Here is a 19,675-nt window from a genome sequence, read left to right as displayed (position 1 = left end):
TGGCGGCTGTGTGGGCTGCGGCTTGAAATGCTCACAGCGCTCGTTGATGCGTATTTCTGATACGCCAGGCTTTGGGTTTAATTAATTTTTTTTTTTTTTTTTTTTTTTCCGGAAGGACCCGTTGCTCCTGCCTCTTGGTGTCACGTTGCTGTGAGGAGCCAACGAGAGCAGGCGTTGCCCCGAGTCAGGGCTGGCTGGAGAAGGGAATAAAGATGTTGAGGGAAATACGAAAATTCGCCGTGGCCTTCTCATTTTAAACTGTTAACGAGTTGTTGGTTTTCAGTAGTGACTCCTGGGGCTTGTAGTGCTCATTAAAGTGCTTTGGGGTCCAGAAAACGCCCAGATAGGGCTGTGAGATAGGAGATGGGGATGAAGGAGATCGAGCCCAAACTTTCTGAGGCAGCCGGGTACTAAGGGTGCAGCTGAGACTTTGGGCATCTGAACGGCAGTAGGACACTGGTAAGGTGCCTATCGGGTCCTTAATGGCCTGGAATAAGATGGGCGTTCTTCATAGTGTTCGAGTTTCTAACCTTAGACATCTGGTTCACCTTACTGCAGAGATTATGCTAAAATCCCCCACAGGAAGGCTGACAGGGTGATGATATATTGCCCCAGGATGGCTTTATGAGAGATCTGTCAGTTTCAGATTGGAAGTTGCCCTTACCTTAAATGAAATTCCAACTGATGCATTAAAAAATTATTTACATTTCATTTAGCGTATGTCATCTTTGGGTTTTTGCCAGCAGCACTAGTGTTTCTGCTTCTCTGTCTGCAGGGAGTGTTCGAAAGCCAAAGTGTGGGCTGAGGCACCGTATGCAAATCAAGATGCTTTTACCTGAGCTTAATATATGACAATACTGATTCATGAGCTCTTCAGCCTTCTTGAGCTGGCTGAAGGCAAAGTCTTGCCACGTGTTAAGGTCCATAAATCTTTATGCTCTGAAATGCCTTTTTTTTTTTCATGTTTCCATACTCTTGAATCACTTGGAGCACGATGTCGGAATAGTAGAGGCACACAGATGAGTGACAAACATTACCAAAGGTATGAAACTGCTCACATATATAGGAATAATTCAATAGACTACAGCTAAGAAGGCATATGACAGAGATGTGGAAAGTCATGTCTATCTTTTCTAGTTAATACAAGACATAAAGGGCAGTGAACACAACTATCAAGTAGAAAATGGAAAACAAAAGTACTCAGAAGGAAATAAGGTGCTTAAAGTACAGCTAGGCTGTGAAACTGTCTTTGGATGTTAAGGACACTAAAACTTAGATCAGCCCAAAAACACTGGATTTTTTTTTTCTCCCCATGAATATGTCTGTTTGCAAGTATTAAACACCAAGATATCACCTCTGGTTCAGAAAGTAACCGAGCCACACTGCCAGAAGCTGCATGTGATTTCCAAGGAAGATGCATTATATGCTTGCCTTATTCTGACGTTATTCCTTAGGCATTTGTTTTTGACTGCCTTTTCAGGCTAGATACTGAGCTAAAGTGCCCTTGAAATGACTTTATATAGCTGTTCTCATTAATTTTCTTTTCTTTTTCTCAAAAACCTCTTTTATAATCCATATGTTTTTGATTAAATGCACTGAATTACGTTTGAGGCAACATGGAAGTTCTCTAGCTATTTTTTATATATATATATATATCTTAGTTTCAGATAGTTTTAAGTATGCAGTGAAGAATGACTTCTCATAAAATAGCTCAAATACCAAGCCAGAGCTTGTAATTTTTCCTTGAATTGCTTCTAGCATGGTAATTGTAAAGTACGTGTCGTTCAGCTGGAGCAAAGAGTTACGGGAGAAGGGGAAATAAAAGAATTTGCTGAGGGCTCTTTGGAAGTATGGCTATATCCATCTTCTCTGATCTAGCCTTGCTATTCCTCTGGGGGACAAAAACTTTAATATATTTTATGAACAGCTCTGGTAATTCTCTCACAATAGATATACCTACAGTAATGAACCATTTTTTTTTTCTTGATTAGGTACCCACTTCCTTGGCAGATGTAAATTCCCAGGAAATGGAGTGTAGAAGACATGAAAATGTGATCTACCAAGAACCTGGGTTTGGAACAAGCAGTATGTATTAAGACTACAAACAAGCAAACAATCTAAAAATTTAAACATTTTTTTTTCTTTTTCCTATAACTCCATTTGAAATGATAACAAGAACTTTTCTGCCAGCTCCACAGACTCTGCATGGGATTTTGAACAGGGTTTGTCCATGTGCATTTTCAGCAGCAGCTCTGGCCAGGGCCCCTTTTCCTCACCTCTGTTCCAGTTCCTCCCATGTGAGAGAACAGCTGAAGGAGCCATTCACTCGGTAGCTGAACAAAGGACCGACTTGGCTGTTTTTCAGCTGGTTTGCTTTTTCATTATTACCACTGGTAACAATCTCATAGGTGAAATAGCAGTTATAAAGTCTGTGTGTTTGGTTGATACCCTTAATGACAGTATTGCTTCATCACCATGAGTTTATCCAGCTTGTCTGATTACAATGTGCATAAATAATTCAGCTGATAAATCATGTAAGTGATTAGAATGTCTCTCTTTTTTTTGTTGTTGCTGTTTTATTTGCTGTGTTGGGCTTATGGGTATATGCTTTGGTAAAAGGTACCAGTAACACACCACTTAATGGGGTTGTTTTAGTTTGTGCTGACTGGAGAACAAACGTTTCTAGGTTTCAGTTTGACATACACTTAGATCAGTGTTGTTCCCACAAAAAGTACTCTGTGCTCCCTCTCCCTGAATGCTTGTTTTTGCATCCAACAAAAACTATATGAACGAACACATTTCTGCTGTCCTGTAGTGAGCTGATGCTGTTGAAAATTTGTTTTTCAGTTACATCAGTGATACCCTGTCTGGGTCACTGAGCAGGTGACCAAATTCTTGTGCTGGCAAATCAGAGGAGGAATTGAGGGGACATAACTAATACCCTGGGGAGGAAGAAGGACCTCTTTTGTTTTCAGCCGCAGGACCAGCTTAATTGCATGTTGGCGTCATATTAAGGCTTCACTGAAGTCATACAAGAAGGTACATGTGAGGTCTAGAATTTTGTTCAAGTGGGGTACTAACTATGATTAAATACCTCCAGGGAGCAGACCTGCTGCATGTGTGCCTTTATATAGGCATCCTTAAGAGGGTATTCAAATTTTAATAAATTAGCTTTTACAACTCTCTTCTTCAAATTCGAAGTATTACATAACACCATTGTATAGAGGAAAAGCTCCAGCCACAAGTTGAGGCTATTTCTTAAGGTCAAATAAAAGAACATTAGATCTTCCAGATGAAAATCTTTCTTCTGCCTTAACCAAATAACCACCATTCTATAAACAATCCTAACTGAAACAGAACTCATAGAGATCCTAGTGATTAGAAGTAATATCCTAAACACATTAGCTCCAATCCTGCAAATGCACATTTGAGGAGATGTTTTCAGGGATTAGAACAATGTAGTATAAAGAGGAATTGATATGTGCGTGTGTGTGTATTTTAGGTTTTGCAATTTTGTTATAAATATGATGGCCCAAATTCGTCTTTCAGGCAAACCCTGTGATTAAAACAGAGATTAAATCAACTGTTAATGGTCTTAATAAATTCAGACATGATCAGCTGAACGCTACTGGGACAGTTAAAATAAGTCAGCCTTCTCAGTTGATGGGGGGCCCTTCTCTCATGCAAGTAAGATTTGCGCCTACAGTGCAAAGAGAGAGCCTAGGGGTGTATATAGGATCACTTCAGTATCTTTGCTAAGGGCAGTGATAAGAAGCGTCTGATTTTTCTCTCTGTCTGTCGTTGTCATACTTATGTGACCACACACTTAATATTTAGGAAGTAAATCATACTTTTTAAAGAGTATCTACATAATTACTCCATTATCCTGTGGCTCTAACTGAGACAGAAATGTTAGTCTCATCAAAAAATCTCATCATGATTTTTTCCCCCTCTGATTCCCACAGCTCATATTACATATAAGGCTTTTCTGGCAGAGGAATATTTGTGAATATTACTGCTAAGTTTGGCAGAATGGTTAATGGTACTGAATTGCAATCTAATTGAATTATAGCCCACTGTTGGATTTATGGTAATACCTCTGTGCCCAAAATGACAAGCCAAGTGTTTCAAAGATTGTATTTCAGTAAAATATGGCAATGCATAGACAGCTGTTAACATTTAGTCCTCTCAGATATTTCAAGCAAGGGAGAGCACTGAACTTTCTGTTATAACTTGTACTGAACAGATCAGTTGTAGCAGGGCGGACTAGTTTATTTTAGAAACCATGGACAAAAAGCTAATGGTGAGTGCAACTTTTCTGGATGGAAAGAATGATTTGGTTTTTGACTGAACAGTGTTGCACCAAACAATGGACAGTATTTAAAAAAAAATGTTTGGGACCTCGGCACAGGGTATTGTTCAGATCTCCCAAAAAGGTGGTTGCAGTCTCAGTAGCAACAGGAGTCTCCATTGTAGGAGTCCTTCCTTGCACAAGTGTTTTCAGCTGGATCAGGTGAGACTCTCCTAACTGCTGCTCTGCTCAGTTCTCACAACCATGGTTGTGCTGGGTGATCCTGTGTGACTACTTCAGTAGTGCATTGTTGGGAGGAATGAGTTAAAAACAGGAGGTTGGCGAGGAGGATGGCATCAGAACAGAAGGCTGGGGAGGAGGATTGTAAATATGCACAGGTGACCCTGCAGCTGGGAGCGCGTAAAGTCTGGGGAGCAGCAGTGTAGAAAAACATATAAATTATGCCTGCTGCTGTTTGTGCTCTGGGTTTGGTGAGTGGCACATCTGTGCATAGATAACACGGGTGTTTGGTGGACTCGGAGGCACCCTATGAGAAGCGCTTGAGCTCCTGGCCTTGGTACAGAGGAGATCAAAGAAAGCCACAGCACCCCTGTCATTGAAAACTGGGCCGACCAGCGTTCAGTCAGCTGTGAAATAAGATCAGCAACTCATGATTTCCTGGGGGTTGCCTTCTGCGTCGTAGTTTAACAAGGCCCTGGGAACGTGGCTATAGAGCCACACGGATCACGGTGTTTTGCTTTCTGCTGCTTAAAATTGCTGTTGCTCTCTACAGAAATCTATTTCCAAGATTCTGTGTTTTCCCCCAGAATAAATAGAATTCTATATCATTATCTAAGTATTTGTGGACTTGATTATATGTTTTGCATTTATCACTGTTTTTGCCTTATTAAATTTCCTTAACCATAGCTGGAGCAAGAGAGACACTGCAGAACTGCAGTCAGCTGGGGGTAGGATAAACAGGAGCATCACAAAATAGGGCAGCCCAACAAAAGCAGGGCTTTCCTGTTGCATTTCAGCAGTGAATGACTCCACTCGATTTAAGCTACTGGCTTAGCAAACTGAGAGAAAATACCCCTTGGCTGCCATTTCCCAGGCCTTGCCTAACTTCTGAAGGATTTATTTTGTTAAAACTGATAAAGATCAGCTAACAGCTTAGTGCCAAAGTATGGGAGAAGTACTTACCCCCACAGCTGCTCTTATTTAGTCCATTTTCTACACCGTGAGGGATCCAGATTTTCCCTTGACATCTATAAAGTATGACTTAACAAGCTTTAAGTTGGTTACTGGATCTTAGTCTCAATATAGTACATTTGCCGGCTTGTCAGGGCTTCAGCTTTGCTTTCCCCCTGCAGCACACTTGGATTTGGTTCAGAATGCTCTATCTATCTACAGATAGCCTGTACCTACCTCACATAGCTCTGTCCTGATTACTTTCAACATAAAGTAGTGATACAATTTTCTGCTGGAATCAACTGGAGTAACTCAAGAATCGAATGCCAAAACATCTTGCTGTAGCTTCGATCTGTCTTCCCCTGTCCATCCCCTTAATTCAGGAGACTTAAGAAGCGTTTGTATTTCTACCTAATTATTTGCCAGGAGTTTAATGCAATACTAGTTCCACACCACTGAAGAACTCCTTTCTGTTCTTTCATTTGCAGTACAAAATTCTCATATTTAAGAGCGGGAACATAGCACTCCAGCACATATCACAGTATTACTTAACCTGGAGTCTTGACTGGAGCAATTGCTTGGATCTTGCTCCTTTGGAGGAGTTGAGATACAGAGTTGTGTTGATTACTTTGTAACTATGACTCACAATACAGACTCACCTGTATCATCCAAAGCAGCGAGCTACTGTTTCAAAAATAATAGCATTACGAGTGTTCCAGTGGACAGGCTCCCTGCTCAAATCTCCAGGCGTGGATAGGTGATGTGTGGTGGTTGGACACACATTTTCAGAAGGCACAATTGCCCCTTGAAGCCATATAGGAAAGTTTAAGAGCTCATAAAATCAAATTAACAGCTTTCGTCTATTAGGAACTTGTGTTTATTCTTGTTAGGAAAAAAACGTGGCAGCTAAGCCCATGAATAAACCCAGGAAAGTGTGTTAAGTTGCTGCAGTAGAGGATTATCTGTAACAAAATGAAATGCAAACCACTGTAAAAATAGCTCTGAAAAAAATAATAATAATTTCCAGGGCCAGTCCAAGCAACACGATCAATCTTGGTTTGCTAATTTACAGTAGTATTCTAGCAAATCCAGATGTGTGCTATGTCATCTATGACAGATCATGTAGAAGCACTACAGACCCTCCTGCCTTCTCTGGTGCCCTGCAGAAGTAGGAAGGTGTCACCTAAGACACTGTCTTGCAGAGGTGACTCCAGGAGGGCTGCTGGGGAAACCTGGCCCCACAGCAGTGACTTGCCCAGGCCAGGAAAGCAGGGAAAAGGGACTGGAATTCCTTCAGCAATAAGGCTGCCCATGAAAGGGAACCGAAAGGGTCTTAGAAGAAAATGAGAGACTTCTCAGGTCAGAAACTGTCAAAAGTAACCTTTCTTCAGAGAAAACAGTAATTTAGTTAGCTGCCATGAGAATCAAGGTCAAAAGCCTGCAGGGTTTTTATACTTTAGTATAAATACACAAGCAGCTCAGGAGGCATTTTTCATCAAATTTATCGTTTTCATGTTATCTAAGAGACCTTTCTGAATTATTTTTCTGTGGCTTAAACCAAAAAAATACATAAAAATATCTGTTATGTGCTTGAATCTTGCCATAAGTAGGGAAATCCAACCCAAGCAAATTCTGTTCTACCCAGCGTTCAAAATCTCCGACAGGAGCTTTAAGGAGATTAGTGCTGAGAGCCTGAGAGAATTACAGCTCTCAGATGACTCCTCAAGTGAGGCAGAGAGGCATCAGCTGCCACGATTAGTGGTTCTCAGGCTTCTCATAACTCCTTGGCTAATTAAGATGCAGCCACATGGCATTTGAAAGCGTACATGCAAACTAAGTGGAACTGACGTACCGTAATGAATTAGGAATTCCACAGAACTGCTGAAAGCCCACCAGCACCTCGGGATTCACCAAGCAACGCCAGCAGGCTTGTGCTGTGGCTGCCCACACGCTGCCCAGCTCACCCTCCCGACGCCTCTCAAGGGAAATACCTCACCTCTGCAGTCGTGGAGCCAACGCCATTCGGTCAGGGTTACGTAGATCTGGAGGTGCCTGCCCCCTGGTTCTGAGGAAGAACAGCAAGGGGAGTCGTTTTTTTCCATGGCTGGGCTTTTATGCTCATGGCCATCTCTGGGAGTTGTACAGCTGACTCGAGCAGAACAGGCAGCCACAGAAGGCAGCGCAGTTTGGCTGATTTATCTGCAGCTGTACTGTAAAAAAAAAAAATACCCTCCCCCTGAGCCTGAAGGTAATTCCATGTCAGCTGCTTCCTGAGGTGATACTTTTGCCAGAAAATTCAACCTGCGTATAGAACATTTTAGCATAGCAGTAGCAAGAACCTCAGCATTTCATTGTTGCTGGCGATTAAAGTCAAAACAGTGCAGTGTCATCCGTTATACTGCCTTCAGAGAGAACATTAAACCACTCAGATCTAACCTATAAGCTAGTGCAAATATTTAATACCATCACCTATTCCAAAATCAGTTTTCACCAATATCAGCATCTGTTGAAATTTAAGACATAATGTAAGCAGTATAAACTTCAAATTCATTTAAAAAACTTTTTTTTTCCTTGCTGTACCTTCTTTTAAGAGAATGGGGAGGAAATAAAAAAAAGAAAAAAAGGAACAAACTTTGAAAAAGTTTTGAAACATGACTTTTTCCTTGCTAATAAGGGTTCCATGCTTTTCTCAAAAGGTAGTGTTTTTAAACAACCTCTATAATTAATAAACACAACTTTAAAAGAAGATTTCGGAATTAACATGGCCTGTCTTATGTAAAATACTCATTAAAAAAAAAAGTCTCAAAAGTAAAGTTTTATGAAGAATCAACCTAAGGCTGCCATCTTGCCCTTCTATTCACATACTCCTCTGCTGCCTCTGTTGCCAGTAGAGCTCTTGTGACCAGGTGGGAAATCAGGGTAGCTGTCTGGAAGGCTGAAAACTAAGTTTTCAGAGGGGAAAACAAATTACAAAAGGAGCAAAATGATGGGATTTCTTCCTAATCTTCTAATCTCCTAATCTAATTCTTCCATCTTCTTAAACTTCTGTTTAAAGACTATATTTACGTCTGCTTGAAGCCCATCAAGAAACTGCATTGCTGAAGCCTTTCGAAGAGTAGGTCAAAAAGCACCTGCAGTAAGTTAAGATACATCTGGGGCCCATTTTAGGAAATGCTTTATTAATTTTTGATGTAACTACTAATGTTCATGTAAACTCCAATATGAATTTGTAAATGATCTTGCCTCTTTGTTTATCAATACATCGTGGATCTGGGAAGAAACCGAGTGTGGTGTCAATGGTTACAGACCCTCCACTGGTGGAAGTGCTTTAATACCGGGCAGTGGGACTACAGACAGACGGGAGGGAGCCAGGCTTTGGTGCTAAAACACCTCCCTTGGCAGCTGCAGCTACACAGCAGCTCCTGGCACAGCACCTTGCAAGGAAGCAGCGTGAAGCGCTTGGGTCAGGATCTGTGGCTGCTGAGGTCACGCACTGCTTGGGTACTACGCATACCTTGTGCTTTCAAAGTGTGCTTGTGTTCGGGGAGTCTGATACTGAGCAAAGCTTATTCACTCTGGTAGTCTAGGCACCTGAAAAACAACTTGTTATAAAGGTTTTGATTTTTTTCAAGGAATGCTGAGCTTCAACTACATATTTTTCACTGTGTTAGAGCCCAAACTAGGAGAACAACCCTGCCCTAGAGGTCCAACTTTCTAATCTCACTTCTCAAAACAGCTTTAACCACTAATACAGTCCAGGTCACTGCAATTTCTACTGCCCTGTGCTCAATCTTTACGTCTCCTTCAAGCTGATATGCCCAAAAGTCAAAGTCCCCATCCCTAACAGCCTAATACCTGGATGAGCAAATTGAGCCAAACACAGATAAAAAGCAGTTTTGAAATCAGAAACCACATGCTCACCTTTGGATGAGGCTTCTGTGCATCCAGCTTGAGTGCTGATGCAGCAGTGGAAAAAAAAACATGCCAAAAAAAAGCACATGCTGCTTCTAAGGCATGTTACCTGCCTGCTCTATAGATAGAACAAGGGGTAAGTAACATTACATAGCTGCTGAACCACATGTGCCAACTCAGCTCCTGTGAAACAAAACACAGGAAAATCTGCCCCGAGAGATTTGTTTTCAATGAACACAGGCTAGCTTTTTAGGAAATTTAATCCCCAAAATGGGGCACTCCCATCTTTTGGCAGAAATTGAGTTCTCCACATCACAGCACTTCTGCCGACTCCCAGCCAGCCTCTAGGTTCATACCAGCTCTCAGACGACAGGAGGACTGTCTGAACATGACAGCACAGGAGGAAAAAAGAAACAGAGAAGCAGAAAATACCAAATCATTTTTCCACCCCCTCAAGTAAGGTGCAGCACTGGCAACAACTGCTTTATGCTGTGCATATTCACGCACAAAGCAAACCTTACCAGTCTAGGGGAAAATTAATTCAACGCAGAAGACATTTGACCTGGGTTAGCAAGTTCCATTGGGCAAGCGAGGGCTGAGCGAGCAGCAGAATTGACACAGGGGAAAAGACGTGGTGCTGGCTGCAAGGCGACGGTGAGGACTGGGCTCTTTTCCACGGCACACTGTTACCTTGGCTCTGCGCTGGGGCGGAACCCGATCCTGGCCCCCAGCCTGCATCCTGGCCACAAGCAGAGAAAAAGAATCTTCTAGATTAAGGGAAATCACTTTCTTCCTCTACGGAAAAATGGAACAACAATAAAAATAAAGAGGGAATAATAAGTAACAGTCAAGCTTCCTAAGATTTTTTTTTAAGCAGCAGGACTATAAAGTTAGGGAGTTAAAAATACAGTATATATAATGTGTTTTAAGCCTGTTAAGGTATCTCAAACAGTCTGACAAGTCTGGTGATCAATGCCAAAACAGGTAAAGTCTTTCATATTCTAACAGTTACTGTTCTCCACAAAAATAATTGAAATAAACTGCATCTGTATGAGAATGTTTTATTAAAAATACATATCTTCTGTTTCACATAAAAAGAACCTACACTGTAATTAAACACAACTCAAGAAGTTGGTAAGGAATTACTTGGAAAAAAAATACAGGTTCCCATAATCTCACAGCACCCACCCTTTGCCTGCATGAGCTACAAATTAAAATCTTTCTGTTTAAGACCCACAGTGTCTGCCTTGCACCCAGCAAAGTGCCCAGGCAGGAGCAGCTGGGCAGAGGCAGGGGTGCTGCTCCACAGCAGCTGCTCCCTGGCACAGATACACGCAGGACACGTGCGGTTTTCTGCCCAGGTCCGGGGCCTGTTGCCACAGGTTGGCCACCCCTTCTGTAAACAATGAGAAATACAGCACAGCACTTCCAGGTAATTCCACTTTGGGTCCAGAGGCAACTCACAGTAAGTAATAGCACTGTTGAAAGAGACTCAGCTGTGCTTTTCTGATACAACACGGAGCCACAGTCTTTCTGATGACGATTACCTTAACTACAGCATACACGGGAATCCGCCAGCTTTCGGATCCTCGCTGTTCATAGCTCAGGTCCATCTCAGACTTTTGAAAAGACACAATTTTCAAAGCAACAAGTTATCGGCATAGGCAGCAGCAAATACTAATTGAAAGTTTACTGCATAAAAATCAAAGTGGGAATGCAAAAGAGTTGTGACAGACATCTGCTATTTAAACCATACAGAACAAAACCCTGGCTGCAGTTACTCTCCGAGGAAAGCATCACTTTGCCAGGCCGCCTTTCTTGCTCTGGAGATATTGAAAATTTGGATCCTTTTAAAGTCACTGAGAGATGTATTCATCATCTCTCCCAAATGGTCAAAGTGAGTTGTAAATTCAGGCTCTAAGAGTGTACCAGACACTGACTATGAACTAATATTTGCTAGCCAACTCATAGCTTAAGCAAGGCACAAAGAAGGCAAGACACTGGAGGGATGGGGAAGCAAGGCAACGTGAAGTCACAAACCAGCGGTCCCTGTGCGTTGACCTTACAAAGCATCTAGTGGCACGGGCAGCTGAAGCAGCAACAGTATCTGCGGTTGGACAGACAGTAACAGTAAAACAAAGTTCAATTCTGAAGAACAAAAGTGGATACAAGTCATGATCTGATTAAAAAAGATCCTTCGTCTAACATCACACCTTGAAAACTTAAGAAGGTATTAAAGTCATGCAATTTCAGAGGCCTGTCTCCTTTATCACCCACTCCTTATTCTTTATCTTCAGGCATCGATGCCCTAGTAGCAATTTCATCACGCACTCTGCGTCCCCTTCTGGAAGGGCTTGTCACTCTACTGACCCTGCTGGGAACTTAGAGCAGAGATCAGCTTGCGCACTTCGTCCACCCGAGCCTGATGCCTGCCAGCTAGGACAAAGTGATTCCTCTTAACGTAGTGTTTGTTATTGCACACATTGTAACAGGGCAACATTTGCCCAGTAGAGCATTTGCTCATTTCTAATGCAAAACGAAATGAACTGATTATCAAGACCTTGGACGAGTTTGCAGAACTGGAGTTAAAGGACTCTTAATTTGCTTTCAGCAAAACAAATCTGTTCTGGGATTAATGAAATACAAATATCCACTCAGCTCCAGAATGGCACCAATTAAAATAACATTCTGTACTGGAATGACATCTTAAATCCAAAATCTCAGTCTGCCAAAATCTGAGCAAATCAAGTATTTGCCTTAATTATAATAGGATTCAATTCACTATCATCAAATATCCAAGTAATTTTAAAGCCCATATCGAAAAGCTTTGATCCCTAGGATTGACCTACTCTGCGTGTGAGGAAAGAAAAATGATTTAGACATCCCAGGCTGGGAATCTATAACCCTTCCTCATGCTTACAGAGCTGTAAGGTGAAAGTTTTAATCAGTAATTAAATAAGCTACAGCATGAAAGTCTAGCAACTGCAGACTATAAAACTTCTGTAAACATCAATGGTGAAAAATACACAAGGTCGTTGTTATTTCTATATACATTAAAAAAAAATAAAGTTAAAAATCTCTCCACAGGGTCATAATCCCCTTTCTAGAGAGGCACTGTTTTGGAACACTGTCCGCAATCCTTCATAAGCCTTTAGAATTCTTCATGGTTTTCCTAATCCATTCTGTAGTGACTGATACTTCTCTCCAGAACTGAATAATACTTAGCATTAAAGCATTATTAATTTTAAACTTGTTTGACTTGCAAATCCATCGTTCAGATCTGAAGGATAGCCTTCAAATAAAATATTCAATCTTTTCAACAGACTTTTCAAAAAATACAAGTGGTTTTTGTTTTAATGTCAAAATAGATCCAGTGAATTCACTAACTTATTAAAAAAAGAATAGAAAATTCACAAAACCATTTCTAGCCTCCGGTGATTCACGAAATGTTATTACAGTACAGAAGAACATTATTAGCTAAATCGCTTATTTCTTCCAAGAGCTACTTTGAAAATAAAAGGTATTTTGACACTAATTCTACTGCGGAGGTTCATAAGCAGTTGGCTTTTTGTGTGCACATTAGAAAACAAAAAGCAGTGCTATAGAACTGAATTAGGCTGCCAAATTCACTTTTGAGGCTTCACATCTTAAAATATATGTGTCCAGATGAAAACTCGCTAACCTATTTCTTAAATCACCTTTGCTCCCCCTAAATGACAATACACTTTTGACTGTACTAGGTTATTTTTTGATCTGTTACAATAAGCTCAGTGAAACCCCTACAACCAGTTCCACTCTCTGCATTTGGATAACACATGGCTGCATGGCTCCATCTATGCAGCTCTTCTAACGGGGTCAAACTCTAAAAATTGTTCATCAAAGAGGTTCAAGCCTGCTTTGATCTCAAGAAATGGAAGGATGAACAAAAATGCAAGACAACTTGCATGAACGGACACCACTGTTAGTGTACTGTGCCAGCATTAGCAGCAATTTTGTCTGTAGTGAGCTCAGAGGAAAAAGCAAACAAAATAAATCCAAAACCAAACTGCAAATGTTCAGGAAAGAACCCATGAGAACAGCAGACTTGCTGAACTCAGGTCTCCACTGCTCTGCACCTCGGGGTGCAGAGCAATGATTACGCTCAGTACAAGGCAGTAGAGAACCAAGCCTGCAGTTTTCACGGTTCAAGTGAGCACAAGAGCTCGACTTCCAGGACTTCATCTCTTTAGGACGTATGTGTCACAACAGGAATGTCGATTTCTATGGCAGAGAGGCGAGAGCGTGCAGAATAGGGCTGGGAGGCGTAGCTGTGCATGCTGGGGGCATGCGAATAGAGGGGCTGCCAGAAAGGAGACGGTAGGCTCTTACACGCACAATACCACAGAAATAACAAAACGGAAGTGAAAAACAGACCGCCGGCGCTGGCAATGGCAATAAATACAGAGATGTCAAAGCTAAAGACAGGCTCGTATTTTCTGTTCAGATAATTGTTGTAAAAAATGACCCAGATTGACGGAGTGAGACAAATTGCACACGCGAGCAGGAACAAGAGGCCGGCCACGAGATGGCAGCCCGCGCTGTTTACAAGGCATTTTGCCAGCTTGACGTTTGGCACACTCGACACAAAGGCTGTGTTACACATGCCAATCAAGCAGAGAAACAGAGCTGAGACAGCAGTAAACATACTGAGTGGGAGGGCAAACTGCAGAACGCGCAAATCCAGCTGATCGACGGCCATGTACCACTGCGGGTCATATATCACGCAGTCTCTGCTCCCATCAATGCGAGCACACTTAATCCAGAGTCCGGTGTAAACGGTCACGTTCTTCTCGTTCTTGTTGAACGTGTACAGTCTCATTTGCCTCCAGTTCGGAAGCAGAACCGCCGCCAGGAGTCCGGCCACCGAGGCTGTTCCGCTGAGGAAGGCCAGCACTGTTGCTGCATGAACGTCCCGGCAGCCCATGTCTGCCCGCTGACGTTTCCTGCAATTAAAAAGGAGAATTCAATTAAAAATAAATCAGCAGGTGCAAGTTTATGGAGAAAGGAGTGATTACAGCTCACTTGACTTGTGCTAGCTAAATCAACTTGTGTCACTGCATGGGCTTTTACAGAGCCTGCTAGGAGAAGCTCAGCCACTGAGTTCGCACGATTTAAGTTCACCTCTCCCTCTCTTTAGCCTAGATGTGACATCGGAGTGTCACATCTAGGTGACACACACATCTATGTCACATCTTGTGTGACATCGGAGTGTGTGTGTTCAGTAAAAGGGAATTGTTTAAAACAGCATTGTTAGAGAGATTGGACAGGAATGCATTCATGGGCAGTAATCCACAATTCAGATGGGCCAAATTCAGAGCTGCAAACTTGTGGAGAAGGCGCTGTTGAATAATTTACTGATTTATTTTATCCAAATGCAATTAACGGTTCTTCCCCGCTACTTCTGCCTTTCAAAAATCAGATGTCCACGCACACAACAATTCCCGAAAGCTGACGGCTTTTCAGCTTTCACATTTTCCTCTTCAGAGGAAGTCTTAAAGAGTACTGCTTCCTTTTCGATATAACCACTAGCACAGCCTCTTATCTGACCACAAGGGAAAACTTGCAGAGATTACAGGAAACAGTCCCAATAACAGGTCTTTTTAAATATACATATATATTTCCAAAAAATGCTTAATGAATTTCAGTAATCCCATCCCTCGATACCCGAGATATTTTATAAAGGCCTAATACATAATAGATGCTGAGCACCTACTCCAAAGTGTACTTGAAGCAAGACATTAAAAATTATAGAACCTAAAAAATCAGCAGATTCTTTATGCTGCCCACGGAGAGCCATTAGGTCATGAACTCCTACTGAAATTTCTTCTGAATCGTTACACTGCATTGTGCTTATTTGTCTAAAGTCACAAAACAGTTCTTTAGGTACCAGAAGTTCTGCCTAACGCACATACAGATGAATAAGTATCTCTATCTTAGAAAGGTTAAAGGTGTGATTGCAACCAAAGAGGAAATTGGATCTGATCCCCTGCTTCTTTTGTGTACCTGGAAACATCAAATGCCCAGGGACCTTATCAGATAAGGCCCTGTACACTGGCAGCAGGCCACAAGCATTGTCAAGCTGTACGGCTAGCCAGCATTCCATTGCTTTACAGAAAAATAAATTTCAATTTGTTTCACAAGAAAGCATTAGGCATTTATTTACTTTTTCTCCCATCTAACCCTGAAGAGTTTCATGTAGTGACTGCAATGGCATCTTGGTGACATTTAACTGCTGATCACATTTCTTTAAAGAAGCACTGCTGAAAGAAAATAACGACAACCACATTTATGCTAAAAGGCACCTTATTCATCAAAAGGTGGCATTATATGTTTGCTAAGAACAGCAGAGCCTGGGCAAACTACTGCTCTCAATGCAGTAACCTTTCCAGATAGCAAGTCATTAATAGAACACCCCTGGGCAGGGGGACCCAAGATTTATTTCCATCATAACTGATTGAAGCTTTACCTCATTATGGTCAGAGCAACCAACTTAAAAAATATATGGAATTATAAGAAGTGAGCTTGGAGGGTCAGTGTAGTACAGCATCTAATCTTGATCTTTGTGGGCTTGCCACTTCTGCTCTTCCATAAAGAGTTTGCCTTTGCCCAGATAAAATTTCCACGCAGGCAGGGCACGCTCTGAGATGGGAGTCTTACCAAAAGCAGTTGGAATAAGCACAAGACCGACCATGTTCAGAAACCCGCTGCTTCTGCAATTCATTTGCAATAATAGATGATGAAAATCTGGGCAGAATTAATTCAGGATGTGCAGGAAGTGGGGTGAGGTTTACCCATATTCTCTGATACAAGCAGACAGAAGAGAGAAAAAATAATCTAGAAGGAAAGAAGATATCTCAAAGTATAGTTACAGCAAGGACCACACATCCAGGTCTTGGGACAGCACGGGAAAAATTTTACTTTTTCCTATTACCTCTGCTGAACCAGTTACATGGACAGAAGACTCTAACCTGGCAACTACAGGATGATCTAAAGGCACGTTTAGGCTGCCATACACAACTTGTTGTTATTAGCCATTCCTGGTAGATGCAAGAAGTCTTTTTTTGTTTGTTTCATTTTTCAATGAAAGACTCCTCAGTGCTGCTCTTGGGGTAGAATCACAGAACGGCTCGGGTTGGAAGGGACCTCACAGATCACCCAGTTCCAACCCTCCCTGCCACAGGCAGGTATGCCGCCCACTAGACGAGGTTGCTCAGGGCCTCATCTGACCTGGTCTGGAATGAAAAGATGTAGAAAATGCCCTCTAATTGGAAAATGAGCTATCAAGGAAAAGTGAATTTGTAGGTATATTACACACAATCCCCCCAGCAGGGGAAACTTGTCTCATCTTGCAAATACCGAAGCTATAATTACAGTTACAAAGCTAGCATTTACAATTCCCTGATTAAGACAGGAACAAAATAGTTGTTGTCTTAGAGACAGACCCAGTGTACTCACCCGTGGTGTGTTCAAATCAAGAGAAACCTTAGCAACTTTTAGAAGTAGGAAAAGAGGTGTTGCTGGATCTAGGAAACAAAACAAGGAGAGAGTTAACTTCACACTTGTTTCATGCAGTATCAGCATGTGTTTACATTGCAATTCAGAGACACAGAACTTCAGGTATGATTGCATTAGGCCAACTCCATCACCTTCCTAGAATTTACTCTTTTGTTTAAAAAAAAAAATAAAAAAAGCCAAGCTACTTTCTGTTCCTTCCCTGAAGATTTTTCCCCAGAGCACATTCCTTCTGTCTACCTATCCCTGTCATTATGCAACAGATAAGAAGAGTGGAAGGAAACTACTGTTCCATGGATATTCTAGGATGCAGAGATATTCACATCCTGAATTTTACATTTCTAGCAAAACAAAACAAACAAACAAAAAAAAACATATAAAGTAATATAAAATTATTATTTCAGATGTTAGGTTCCAGGCTGTGCTTTCACAGCGGTGAGGAAGAAGCTGAATGACTTTTCATGTCTGAGAACAAAACAGACCCTGAATTGTTTATATACTTGTGGTTCTCTATTCCTTCCTGGCTTCTACATAAAGGTTTGAAGGAAAAGGGAGAAAGGCAGGAAGTGCTGGTGACGGCTTTTCAGTGGCTGGCCACCACTTCCAGAGGAGGAAAAAAGATCCTCTTGTGGATTATCTTTACACCTACATCCGGGAACCGCACCACAGCGTCCCAAGACCAGCTCTGCAGGTCCTAACAGGAGGGTCACTCCTATACCAGACAGGGTGTCAGACCTACAAGCACGTCCTTATGCAACTTCAAGAGCTACAGCCTAAACGTCAGCTTACCGTATTACCATGCTCAAAGACTTAGTTTACTTTAAATCTCCTATATCAAAACTTGAAATATAACATTCATGTACACAGTGTCCTGGGCTGCAGCATAAAAGAAACTATTTTGTCAAACCAGCTGAGCATGAGAGGCTTTACAGCCTTTATTCACACAACCCCACATTTTTCACTAAATGAGAAAGTGAACTTTTGAGCCTAGAGTCCTGCAATATGAATGTGAGACACCAATATGCAAGCACAACCAGCTCAAGCACCCCACTGGATTTCCACTGCCAGGTTAAACAGCCAGGGCTGCTATGACTGAATGCTGCCATCCGGCAGCCACCTACCTACACAGGGCAGCAGAGGTCAGTGTCACCACGTTCACTTGCACTGGAACAGAAGCAACAGCTCTTTTTTTGAGTCCTGAACTAAAAAATAAAAATAAAAATGTCAAGTTTTCTGTGCATTTAGCAGCAACCTAAACTAAAAAAATAAAAAATAAATGTACAGATCTCCTTCTGGAGGTTCACACCCCCAAAAATATCAGCCAGTGCTCACTAACAACCATAATTAAGTAGAGAATTAGTACTGGCAAACATACCTGTCAGAAGGGCACTGTGCCCAGCCTACGAGTCCCCTCCCATTAAATGATGAAAACCTGAGGTCACCAGCTGTTGTAACACACATACAGGGAGCAAGTATGGAATGTTCTGCAACACCCAGTTCAGGAAGGCTTCCATTTCTGCAGACATGGAGCTCCTTTTCTTTTCTGCCATGGTTTAGGCCACCTGATTTTTTTCTTTATCACTGGTAGTGTAGAACAACTGGGAACCTCGGTCTTGCCCTAGAGTCCAGACTCAAGCTTCTTACATCCAAAGCACCTTACAGCTGTAATACTCAAGGCTCTTGTACCCGATCCATAAGAACAACCAGTCCTAATATCACTTCAGGAATACATTTCCCCACAGCATTACGTTTTACCTTAGCCTAAAGACCCATGTTGCTGAAACCAGAGCTGCTGGCTGGAACTGGTCAAAACCTGGCAAATGAATTCACTACCCACAAGCTAATGAAATGAAACAAAAGGAATACAGAGGATAAACGGAAAAGTTATATGAATTAATAGAGAAGCATCCCACGCTGAGTAAAGCTGGCTGCTCCCGGGCACGGCCCTGAGAAGCCCCACAGGAGGGGCCGGCTGTTGCTGGGTGAAGCCCCACAGGAGGTGAGCAGACTCAGAATGAGTCACAGAATCAGCAGGGTTGGAAAAGTCCTCCAAGGTCACCTGGCCCAACCACCCCCTACCACCAGTGTCACCCGCTAAACCATGTCCCCAAGCACCACGTCCGACCCTTCCTTGAACACCCCCAGGGACGGTGACTCCACCACCTCCCTGGGCAACCCGTCCCAACGCCTGACTGCTCTCGCTGAGCAGAAATGTCTCCCCATTTCCAACCTGAACCTCCCCTGACCCAACTCGGACCCCGATCCCGCAGCCTCCCCCGGCCGGCCGGGCCGTGCAGCAGCGGTACGGGCTGCTCCCGCCGCCGCTCACCTCGCCGTCAGGGCGCGGGGCCGCGCACACGGGGCACCGCCACCGCCGCCATCACCATCATCGCTCCGTTCCCCTCCGCCCGTCGGGCGGCGGCGCCCCGGGGCATTGTGGGATTGTAGTCCAGCGCCGCCGCACTGCCGGCCCCACCCCCCCGCGCGGACTACAACTCCCAGCGCCCCCCGCGCCGCCCCCCTCGCCTCACCTCAGGCCCCGACGCCCTCCCCGGTTCAGGGGAACGCTGTAAATAATCCTAAAACGGGGAAATAACCCTGAACTAACACTAATGACAAAATAATTGGGTTACGCGTAATGATAACTGTCTTCCCAGTGATTGCTTTTAACAAAATGTACGGAGACAGTTCGAGTGGTAGGCATACACCATAGGATCAAGTTGGGAACCC

The 19,675-nt window shown here is 42.7% G+C and overlaps 1 protein-coding gene and 1 long non-coding RNA gene across 6 annotated transcripts; one reads left to right on the top strand and one right to left on the bottom strand.

Moving 5' to 3' along the window:
• The first annotated feature begins 2 nt into the window (after window positions 1–2).
• LOC106039683 (uncharacterized) lies at window positions 3–3,396 on the top strand. The gene is made up of 3 exons (XR_001209445.3): window positions 3–1,042; window positions 1,992–2,085; window positions 2,191–3,396. It is a non-coding gene; the product is annotated as an uncharacterized lncRNA (long non-coding RNA).
• A 7,045-nt stretch (window positions 3,397–10,441) lies between these two features.
• Window positions 10,442–19,397, bottom strand: CLDN12 (claudin 12). 5 transcript variants are annotated; one of them, XM_048077490.2, is made up of 4 exons: window positions 19,275–19,397; window positions 18,067–18,147; window positions 16,889–16,956; window positions 10,442–14,376 (listed from the first exon to the last, which is right to left on the bottom strand). In XM_048077490.2, exon 4 carries the CDS (start codon window positions 14,355–14,357, stop codon window positions 13,620–13,622), a length of 738 nt encoding a protein of 245 aa, XP_047933447.2. In that variant the 5' UTR covers window positions 14,358–14,376; window positions 16,889–16,956; window positions 18,067–18,147; window positions 19,275–19,397; the 3' UTR covers window positions 10,442–13,619. The 5 variants fall into 5 exon arrangements, with proteins under 5 accessions (XP_047933447.2, XP_047933450.2, XP_047933453.2 ...); XM_048077493.2 differs by having other exon boundaries at window positions 18,071–18,147; window positions 19,275–19,395; XM_048077496.2 differs by lacking the exon at window positions 19,275–19,397 and adding an exon at window positions 18,701–19,197 and having other exon boundaries at window positions 18,071–18,147.
• Window positions 19,398–19,675: the final 278 nt, after the last annotated feature.

This window comes from Anser cygnoides, chromosome 2 (assembly GCF_040182565.1).
Source record: "Anser cygnoides isolate HZ-2024a breed goose chromosome 2, Taihu_goose_T2T_genome, whole genome shotgun sequence".
Classification (NCBI taxonomy): Eukaryota; Metazoa; Chordata; class Aves; order Anseriformes; family Anatidae; genus Anser; species Anser cygnoides.
The sequence above is the reverse complement of the archived record's forward strand: the minus strand, read 5'-3'. Positions and strand labels throughout refer to the sequence as shown.

Bases quoted from the DNA above. Each gene is read 5' to 3' on its own strand.
- CLDN12 (XM_048077490.2), bottom strand. From the start codon at position 14,357: ATGGGCTGCCGGGACGTTCATGCAGCAACAGTGCTGGCCTTCCTCAGC.